Here is an 11,379-nt window from a genome sequence, read left to right as displayed (position 1 = left end):
CTTCTGTATGTGTGATGTCTACTGTTAATTTTTATTGTTTATTTCACTTTATATATTATATACCTTACTTGCTTTGGCAATGTTAACACATGTTTCCCATGCCAATAAAGCCCCTTGAATTGAATTGAATTGAGAGAGAGAGAGAACTACCTTACAAAAGTAGCCTTGCTCGGCCCAGCATTTCTAGGCCCAACATTTCTTCCTACCACTGTAATTTAGATTTCCCCCTGTTATCTATACATTGACATATACAGTATAGTATGTTCCAAAAATTACCTATAGAGGGCAGTGGATAGTATTTGATAAATGTACTCCAAAGGACAGCCTTGAAGAAGAGTTGGGCCTACCACAGATTGAACAATGAAACCGATATTTCACTGGATGTCAAATTTGTGACACATCTGCTTGGCAATTCCGCTCAACACCAAAAATGGTAGTGAGAGGAAGTCCACTGGCCAGCAATGGGAGAAGATTGAAGGAGATGGTTTTTGACCAACATTCTGTAAGTTTTCTCATCGATTAAACATTTGATCTCAATACAGTTTTTTGTTCCCAAAACTAAAAATCTGCTACGAAAAGAGTGTACTAAGTGTTGTATACTTTACCCTTTACCAAAGTCGTAAAACATCACGTTGTTTAGGAGGACAACGACAAATTTAGTTATTGCACACGCGCACTTCACGGAGTAGTTGTTCTCAAACGGAAATATGCAGATATATGCTACAACAGGCCAATAGGATCTTGCTAACCCGTGCTTGGTTCTGCCCACTATGGCTCATTTGTTTCCATTGGAAACGACAGGCGGTGGTCTATCTGGGTTTAGTTATAATAAATCTTAGGCCACACAATACGTTATCATATCCGGTTAAATATGTATCTCTGTTGGCGGGAACTGTACAGTAGTCCACAGTTGGCTGCCTAGTAGGTACTGAATGTCTTCATTTTGTTTGAGCTAAAATCATTGCACTTTTTCGTCAAGTGAAAATGTCTCGTGTGCTGAACTGCATTGTGGCTGTTTGTCCTGATATGGGGATTGGAAATAACGGGAATCTACCTTGGCACCCGAAGAGACTCAAGTAAGTAACGTTAGCCTACATAGCCATTTAGCTAACGTCGTTAGCCTCATTCATTTAGCTTCAACTGCTAGCTAAGCCATCTACAACAATGGCCTATATACACATCATATCTGTTTCAACTAGCTGGCAACGAATGGAAAGCTAACAACAGTGTTGAAATGGCAAATATTGGTCGATTGATGTGTGGTACAGAAATTTATCAAGAAATCAGAACAGTCAGCTGCAGATGATGCAATGAATGACAACGTCGGGGATCCAAAGTCCAGGGTTTTGCACAAGACTTGAGTTATTAATTAACAACATCATGGCATATAACTTAAATGAATAATTTCTGTAGTTAACCCATAAAATTGACTTCACAGTTTTTTTCTACATTCTTGCTGGACTGTTGTTTTTCTCCCGTTGTCTCACAAACAATAATGACGTTGACTTCTTTTACAGTAATGAATTTAAGTATTTCCAGAAGATGACAATGACGTCTTCGGTGGAAGGTAACGGTCAGTTTCCAAATATTTCACATTTGACGACATGTTATTTTAGCAGATGGTCTTGTCCAGAGTGACTTACAGTTAGTGCATTCATCTTCAGATACCGTAGCTATGTGGGACTACCACATATCAAAGGTATAAAAAGTTACTTTTTCGTCAATAAAGTAGCTTTATCAGTAGAGTCAGAGCTGGGTATGTGCGGTGGGGGTAAAGTGCTGGTTCAGGTTATTACATATTATTAGTTGTATTTTTTACCAATGCGGTGTAAATCACATGAGGTTATTCCAAACACGGATACAGACATTGGCTGATTCAGTTGTAAACACTGTGACAGTTGTCAACATTAAACTGTATTATTAATGGCCACTAGGTGACAGTATAGCACCATGTGCAAAGTATCATGAGACGAAATATCGTCTCGCAAGTATTATTTTAAAGGGACATTCCGCGACTTTTTAACCTCGTATTCATCATCGCCAGCACCAACCCGTTTCTATGATCGGTGGTTAAAAACATCAGAAGAAAGGTCCTTAAAAAAATGCCTCTGAAATCACAGGGTAGGATGAATTGAATTTACCGGTACATACCCTCACTGCTTTTACAGTACTGAGTCCAAAGTCAGGAGCATCTACCGTATATAAACCTAATGTTATTGGTCACATACACATGGTTAGCAGATGTTAATGCGAGTGTAGCGAAATGCTTGTGCTTCTAGTTCCAACCGTGCAGCAATTTCTAATAAGTAATCTAACAATTTCACAACAGCTACCTTATACACACAAGTGTAACGGAATGAATAAGTAAGTATATTTACATATAAATATATGGATGAGTGATGGCCGAACGGCATAGGCAAGATGCAGTAGATGGTATCGAGTACAGTATATACATGTGAGATGAGTAATGTAAGGTATGTAAACATTATATAAAGTGGCATTGTTTAAAGTGACTAGTGATCCATTTATTACATCCAATTTTTAATTGTTAAAGTGGCTGGAGATTGAGTCTGTGTGTTGGCAGCAGCCACTCAATGTTCGTGGTGGCTGTTTAACAGTCTGATGGCCTTGAGATAGAAGCTGTTTTTCAGTCTCTCTCCTGTGCTTGACTGTAGGTCTGGCCCAGCCCTGAGACATGGCCTCCATAGACATCATAGCAGGCCTCAGCCATGTCTCAGGGCTGTGTAGGACCCTGAGACATCATAGCAGGCCTCAGACATGTCTCAGGGCTGTGTAGGACCCTGAGACATCATAGCAGGCCTCAGACATGTCTCAGGGCTGTGTAGGACCCTGAGACATCATAGCAGGCCTCAGACATGTCTCAGGGCTGTGTAGGACCCTGAGACATCATAGCAGGCCTCAGACATGTCTCAGGGCTGTGTAGGACCCTGAGACATCATAGCAGGCCTCAGCCATGTCTCAGGGCTGTGTAGGACCCTGAGACATCATAGCAGGCCTCAGCAATGTCTCAGGGCTGTGTAGGACCCTGAGACATCATAGCAGGCCTCAGACATGTCTCAGGGCTGTGTAGGACCCTGAGACATCATAGCAGGCCTCAGACATGTCTCAGGGCTGTGTAGGACCCTGAGACATCATAGCAGGCCTCAGACATGTCTCAGGGCTGTGTAGGACCCTGAGACATCATAGCAGGCCTCAGACATGTCTCAGGGCTGTGTAGGACCCTGAGACATCATAGCAGGCCTCAGCCATGTCTCAGGGCTGTGTAGGACCCTGAGACATCATAGCAGGCCTCAGCAATGTCTCAGGGCTGTGTAGGACCCTGAGACATCATAGCAGGCCTCAGACATGTCTCAGGGCTGTGTAGGACCCTGAGACATCATAGCAGGCCTCAGCCATGTCTCAGGGCTGTGTAGGACCCTGAGACATCATAGCAGGCCTCAGACATGTCTCAGGGCTGTGTAGGACCCTGAGACATCATAGCAGGCCTCAGCCATGTCTCAGGGCTGTGTAGGACCCTGAGACATCATAGCAGGCCTCAGCCATGTCTCAGGGCTGTGTAGGACCCTGAGACATCATAGCAGGCCTCAGCCATGTCTCAGGGCTGTGTAGGACCCTGAGACCTCATAGCAGGCCTCAGACATGTCTCAGAGCTGTGTAGGACCCTGAGACATCATAGCAGGCCTCAGACATGTCTCAGGGCTGTGTAGGACCCTGAGACATCATAGCAGGCCTCAGACATGTCTCAGGGCTGTGTAGGACCCTGAGACATCATAGCAGGCCTCAGACATGTCTCAGGGCTGTGTAGGACCCTGAGACATCATAGCAGGCCTCAGACATGTCTCAGGGCTGTGTAGGACCCTGAGACATCATAGCAGGCCTCAGACATGTCTCAGGGCTGTGTAGGACCCTGAGACATCATTACATTTACATTTAAGTCATTTAGCAGACGCTCTTATCCAGAGCGACTTACAAATTGGTAAATTCACCTTCTGACATCCAGTGGAACAGCCACTTTACAATAGTGCATCTAAATCATTTAAGGGGGGGGGGGGGTGAGAAGGATTACATGTCTCAGACATGTCTCAGGGCTGTGTAGGACCCTGAGACATTATAGCAGGCCTCAGCCATGTCTCAGGGCTGTGTAGGACCCTGAGACATCATAGCAGGCCTCAGACATGTCTCAGGGCTGTGTAGGACCCTGAGACATCATAGCAGGCCTCAGCCATGTCTCAGGGCTGTGTAGGACCCTGAGACATCATAGCAGGCCTCAGCCATGTCTCAGGGCTGTGTAGGACCCTGAGACATCATAGCAGGCCTCAGCCATGTCTCAGGGCTGTGTAGGACCCTGAGACATCATAGCAGGCCTCAGCCATGTCTCAGGGCTGTGTAGGACCCTGAGACATCATAGCAGGCCTCAGCCATGTCTCAGGGCTGTGTAGGACCCTGAGACCTCATAGCAGGCCTCAGACATGTCTCAGAGCTGTGTAGGACCCTGAGACATCATAGCAGGCCTCAGACATGTCTCAGGGCTGTGTAGGACCCTGAGACATCATAGCAGGCCTCAGACATGTCTCAGGGCTGTGTAGGACCCTGAGACATCATAGCAGGCCTCAGCCATGTCTCAGGGCTGTGTAGGACCCTGAGACATCATAGCAGGCCTCAGCCATGTCTCAGGGCTGTGTAGGACCCTGAGACATCATAGCAGGCCTCAGACATGTCTCAGGGCTGTGTAGGACCCTGAGACATCATAGCAGGCCTCAGACATGTCTCAGGGCTGTGTAGGACCCTGAGACATCATAGCAGGCCTCAGACATGTCTCAGGGCTGTGTAGGACCCTGAGACATCATAGCAGGCCTCAGACATGTCTCAGGGCTGTGTAGGACCCTGAGACATCATAGCAGGCCTCAGACATGTCTCAGGGCTGTGTAGGACCCTGAGACATCATAGCAGGCCTCAGACATGTCTCAGGGCTGTGTAGGACCCTGAGACATCATAGCAGGCCTCAGCCATGTCTCAGGGCTGTGTAGGACCCTGAGACATCATAGCAGGCCTCAGCCATGTCTCAGGGCTGTGTAGGACCCTGAGACATCATAGCAGGCCTCAGCCATGTCTCAGGGCTGTGTAGGACCCTGAGACATCATAGCAGGCCTCAGACATGTCTCAGGGCTGTGTAGGACCCTGAGACATCATAGCAGGCCTCAGACATGTCTCAGGGCTGTGCAGGACCCTGAGCTATTCTTGACCAGGGGAAACACATGTCTGTCTGGGATTGGTTAGGTAAACAGAATGCTGTCATCACTGTCTGTGATTGGTTAGGTAAACAGAATGCTGTCATCTCTGTCTGGGATTGGTTAGGTAAACAGAATGTTGTCATCTCTGTCTGGGATTGGTTAGGTAAACAGAATGTTGTCATCTCTGTCTGGGATTGGTTAGGTAAACAGAATGTTGTCATCATGGGGCGGAAGACATGGTTCTCCATTCCAGAGCGGAACCGGCCACTCAAGAACAGGATCAACATCGTTCTCAGCAGAGAACTTAAGTAAGAGGCATGGAGGACATCTGTAATGACAGCCACTGACCAGCTACTCATTTCTATACAATGTTCATCATCCTGTGTTATCTGTACCTGCAAGAGAAATGAGGATAATATAGGGAAGGTTCTCTTCCTCTGTGTCATAAGGGACAATGTAATACTGAAGTCATTAAATACTATGAACCAAAACACATTGTTACTACCGTGTTGTCCTAACATTACTACCGTGTTGTCCTAACATTACTACCGTGTTGTCCTAACTGTGCTGTCCTAACATTACTACCGTGTTGCCCTAACATTACTACCGTGTTGTCCTAACATTACTACTGTGTTGTCCTAACTGTTGTCCTAACATTACTACCGTGTTGTCCTAACTGTTGCCCTAACATTACTACCGTGTTGCCCTAACATTACTACCGTGTTGCCCTAACATTACTACTGTGTTGCCCTAACATTACTACTGTGTTGTCCTAACATTACTACCATGTTGTCCTAACATTACTACTGTGTTGTCCTAACTGTTGTCCTAACATTACTACCGTGTTGTCCTAACATTACTACCGTGTTGCCCTAACATTACTACTGTGTTGCCCTAACATTACTACTGTGTTGTCCTAACATTACTACCATGTTGTCCTAACATTACTACTGTGTTGTCCTAACTGTTGTCCTAACATTACTACCGTGTTGTCCTAACTGTTGTCCTAACATTACTACCGTGTTGTCCTAACTGTGCTGTCCTAACATTACTACCGTGTTGCCCTAACATTACTACCGTGTTGTCCTAACTGTTGTCCTAACATTACTACTGTGTTGTCCTAACATTACTACCGTGTTGCCCTAACATTACTACTGTGTTGTCCTAACATTACTACCATGTTGTCCTAACATTACTACTGTGTTGTCCTAACTGTTGCCCTAACATTACTACCGTGTTGCCCTAACATTACTACCGTGTTGTCCTAACATTACTACCGTGTTGCCCTAACATTACTACCGTGTTGTCCTAACTGTTGTCCTAACATTACTACTGTGTTGTTCTAACATTACTACTGTGTTGCCCTAACATTACTACCGTGTTGTCCTAACATTACTACTGTGTTGTTCTAACATTACTACTGTGTTGCCCTAACATTACTACCGTGTTGTCCTAACATTACTACCGTGTTGCCCTAACATTACTACCGTGTTGTCCTAACTGTTGTCCTAACATTACTACTGTGTTGCCCTAACATTACTACTGTGTTGTCCTAACATTACTACCGTGTTGTCCTAACATTACTACCGTGTTGTCCTAACATTACTACCGTGTTGTCCTAACATTACTACCGTGTTGCCCTAACATTACTACCGTGTTGCCCTCACATTACTACCGTGTTGCCCTAACATTACTACCGTGTTGTCCTAACATTACTACCGTGTTGCCCTAACATTACTACCGTGTTGCCCTAACATTACTACCGTGTTGTCCTAACTGTTGCCCTAACATTACTACTGTGTTGCCCTAACATTACTACCGTGTTGCCCTAACATTACTACCGTGTTGTCATAACTGTTGCCCTAACATTACTACCGTGTTGCCCTAACATTACTACCGTGTTGTGTGAATGTCAGAGAGCCTCCAGCCGGGGCTCACCAGCTGGCGTCAGACTTCTGCTCAGCACTCCGCCTGCTGGACACGGCTGAGATGGCAGCCCAGGTCGACCAGGTCTGGGTGATCGGTGGCAGCTCTCTGTACAAGGTAAGAAATACGCAGGCCTTAGCCATTGGTCCGTCATGTGGAGGATTGGATAGGATCCATTTGGAATGGGTCAACGGTCTCTGAGACATGGCCAGATGGGGATTTGTGTAGAGGGACGTGGTCATAAAGACAGACTTGTAGAGAAATGTGTTTTGAGTGAGTGGGCGTTTTTGAAACTGTTTACTAGAGTGGGAACTTCATTACTGCTCTAAAAGTATTTTACCTCAAAAACAGACATCATTGACGACCTTGGTGCATTCTCCAAGGTCTCAACTGCATTCTCCGCTGTCAAAAACACTGAGAGACTTTTCAATTATGCTATTTGTCCGCTAATCTGAAAGAAATTGAAAGTAGAAAAGTTTCAATCTCCATACACAGAGCGTCCCTCATACCTTTCTTTCCCTCGGCAGTCGGTAGGTTGTCATGGAGACCTCATCGCTCAAGGATGCTTTTGACAATACAGCACATGCTCTCGAACTCTCTTCACTTCTCCACACACACACACACTCTCCACCTCATATCTCAATCTAAAGGGTTAACTCTTTAAAGGTTCGATTTGGGACTTTAAGACCTTGACTATTTTCCATTTAACCACAACCTTGTTATGAACACACACACACAGACTGTCTGGGTCGATCTACAATGGGGCATATTAGTAGAAAATAACGTCTTGGGTCTATTTGTCAAGAGTTGGAGTGCTGATCTTAGATCAGTTCTCCCCCCTCCTTAAAAATAATCTGATTCATTATGTTCTAAAGGGTAAACTGATCTTAGATCAGGTCTCCCCCTCCTTAAAACATCTTAGGGCTGCAATCCCGTTAACGAGATCAATATGACAACAGCCAGTGAAAGTGCAGGGCGCCTAATAAAAAAATCTCATAATTAAAATTCCTCAAACATACATGTATTTTATACCGTTTTAAAGGTAATCTTGTTGTTAATCCCACCACAGTGTCCAATTTCAAATAGGCTTTACAGCGAAAGCACCACAAACGATTATGTTAGGTCACCACCAAGCCAAAGATAGGAGTCACAAAAAGCACAAATAGAGATAAAAGTCATCACTAACCTTTGATGATCTTCATCAGATGACACTCATAGGACTTCATGTTACACAATACATGTATGTTTTGTTTGATAAAGTTCATATTTATATAAAAAAAATCTGAGTTTACATTGGTGCATTACTCCAAAAATATCCAGTGATTTTGCATAGCCGCATCAATTTTACAGAAATACTCTTCATAAATGTTGCTGAAAATACAAGTGTTACACATGGAATTATAGATATACCTCTCCTTAATGCAACCGCTGTGTCAGATTTCAAAAAAGCTTTACGGAAAAAACAAACCATGCATTTGAGAATGGCACTCAGGTAAAAAAATATATATATATCCACCATGTTGGAGTCAACAGAAATCAGAAATAACATTATAAATATTCCCTTACCTTATGATGATCTTCATCAGAATGCACTCCCAGGAATCCTAGGTCCACAATAAATGTTTGATTTTGTTCGATAACGTCCATTATTTATGTCCAAGTAGCTACTTTTGTTAGGGCGTTTAGTACACACATCCATACGCTCGTGCAGGTCGGAAGTAAAGTTTTAAAAGTTATATTACAGGTCGTAGAAACATTTCAAATTAAGTATAGAATCAATCTTTAGGATGTTTTTATCATAAATCTTCAATAAGGTTCCAACCGGAGAATTCCATTGTCTGTAGAAAAGCCGTGGACCGCAGGTCGCTATCATGTGAAATGCGCATGACCAGGACCAGGCTCTCTGCCAGACCACTGACTCAAAGAGCTCTCATCCGGTCCCACATCACAGTAGAAGCCTCATTCAAGTTTCTAAAGACGGTTGACATCTAGTGGAAGCCTTCGGAAGTCCAACATGACCAATATCCCCCTGTGTATTCGATAGGACTGAGTTCAAAAACTACAAACCTCAGATTTCCCACTTCCTGTTTGGATTTTTTTTCTCAGGTTTTTGCCTGCCATATGAGTTCTGTTATACTCACAGACATTTAAACAGTTTTAGAAACAGTGTTTTCTATCCAAATGTAATAATAATATGCATATATTAGCAACTGGGACTGAGGAGCAGGCCGTTTACTCTGGGCACCTTATCCAAGCTACTCAATACTGCCCCTGCAGCCATAAGAAGTTAATAATCTGATTCATTATGTTCTATTTTTATTTATTTTACTAGGCACGTCAGTTAAGAACAAATTCTTATTTTCAGGTTAACTGCCTGTTCAGGGGCAGAAAGACAGATTTGTACCTTGTCAGCTCGGGGATTTGAACTTGCAACCTTCCGGCTACTAGTCCAACGCTCTAACCACTAGGCTACCCTGCCGCCCCAGGGCAAACTGATCTTAGATCAGGTCTCCCCCTCCTTAATAATCTGATTCATTATGTTCTAAAGGGCAAACTGATCTAAGATCAGTACTCCTACTCTGAAATGATTGATAAAATGTGGGTCTCGGTCTTAAAATCCCAAACGTATACATTCAGTGTATATATTTGTTGTTGTTTTATTTGTTGTCTGGTTCCCCAGGAGATGATGGAGAGTCAGGGGACCCGGAGGTTGTTTGTGACACGGATCCTGCAGCAGTTTAAGAGTGACACCTTCCTGCCTGAAATCAACCAAGACAAATACCGCCTACTGCCAGAGTGAGTATCGCTCATTCATGCATGTATACAGACATACAGGGCATTCAGAAAGTATTCAGACCCCTTCCCCTTTCCACAATTTGTTACGTTACAGCCTTATTCTAAAATAGATTAAATTAAAAATCTTCATCAATCTACACACAATACCTCATAATGGCAAAGCGAAAACAGGTTTTTAGAAATGTTTGCAAATTAATACAAAATGTTTAAAAAAATAAATAATAATACTTTATTTACATAAATATTCCGACCCTTTGCTATGAAACTCAAAATTGGGCATCCTGTTTCCATTGATCGATCTTTGAGATGTTTCTACAAGTTGATTGGAGTCCACCTGTGGTGAATTCAGTTGATTGGAACATGATTTGGAAAGGCACACACCTGTCTATATATGGGTCCCACAGTTGACAGTGGATGTCAGAGCAAAAACCAAGCCATGAGACAAACCCACAAGATAGTGTCGTTATGGTGTAAAGTACCATATTGACCAAGTTTACGATGGCCCTAAAGAATTGAAAATGGCCAGCCTGGTTTCAGTGAAGAGCCAAATTCATGGTCCTTATTGTTGTGTGGTTGAGTGGAGCATTGAGGATAGATTTGAGTGGTTGTGTCTCTCTCTGTCTCTCCTCAGGTTCCCAGGAGTCCCACAAGACCTACAGGAGGAGGCTGGGGTACAGTACAGATTTGAAGTCTACGAAAGCATCGACCAATGAGCTATAAACACACCCAGGAAAACATCCTGTGTTGTCATGTAAAATATTTTCTCGCTGCTCACTGTTGTCACTCAAATTTAATTAATAAAATGTGTTTAATTCCATTAAAATTGTGATATTTTCATTGAAAGGAAACCTGGTTGTCTTGTGTTTTCTCTTTCTCCTGTTCCTTTCTGTTTTGGTTATATTTTTGTCCTTGGATATTTTTTTCACAGAAATACTTTAAAAATATTGAAACATTTGATACAGATTTCTCGCACAAACACATAAAAACATTGTTTTCTAAGGTAGATTGTTCCACTCTTGACTGCGTCAATGGGCCCTGGGTCAAAGGAAGTGTGCACTACGTAGGGAATAGAGTGCTGTTTGGGATGTAGCTTGAGACATGACTGCTCATTCCAAATGAGACATGACATGAATATGCAGAAGGTTTTCACGAGAAAGCTAATTAACTCACCAGGTGTCTGGAGTGGCCCATCACAGCAGAGGAGTACACCTTTCCATCGCACACACACACACACACACACACTGTGCCTTTAATCATGTTAACCCTGCTCAATTAGGCCCCACTGCCCTGGCTGTAACGCTCCAGAACACACACTCCACACAGAATTCATACACAGAACACACACCTTGATTGGCACTTAAAGGAGAGGCATTATACAGAGATCAGAGCCATGTGCCCCTCAGCC

General features: G+C 43.6%; 1 protein-coding gene across 3 annotated transcripts; it reads left to right on the top strand.

Annotated features, from left to right (window-relative positions):
• The first annotated feature begins 419 nt into the window (after nucleotides 1-419).
• Nucleotides 420-10,822, top strand: dhfr (dihydrofolate reductase). 3 transcript variants are annotated; one of them, XM_064936655.1, is made up of 7 exons: nucleotides 420-502; nucleotides 980-1,076; nucleotides 1,518-1,573; nucleotides 5,455-5,560; nucleotides 7,169-7,295; nucleotides 9,859-9,974; nucleotides 10,606-10,822. In XM_064936655.1, the coding sequence occupies exons 2-7, from the start codon at nucleotides 985-987 to the stop codon at nucleotides 10,685-10,687; spliced, it is 579 nt and encodes a 192-aa protein (XP_064792727.1). In that variant the 5' UTR covers nucleotides 420-502; nucleotides 980-984; the 3' UTR covers nucleotides 10,688-10,822. The 3 variants fall into 3 exon arrangements, with proteins under 3 accessions (XP_064792727.1, XP_064792725.1, XP_064792728.1); XM_064936653.1 differs by lacking the exon at nucleotides 420-502 and having other exon boundaries at nucleotides 857-1,076; XM_064936656.1 differs by lacking the exon at nucleotides 420-502 and having other exon boundaries at nucleotides 859-1,076; nucleotides 1,518-1,567.
• Nucleotides 10,823-11,379: the final 557 nt, after the last annotated feature.

This window comes from Oncorhynchus masou, chromosome 25, assembly GCF_036934945.1.
Source record: "Oncorhynchus masou masou isolate Uvic2021 chromosome 25, UVic_Omas_1.1, whole genome shotgun sequence".
In the NCBI taxonomy this organism is placed as follows: domain Eukaryota; kingdom Metazoa; phylum Chordata; class Actinopteri; order Salmoniformes; family Salmonidae; genus Oncorhynchus; species Oncorhynchus masou.
This window is presented reverse-complemented; position numbering and strand designations above follow the sequence as displayed.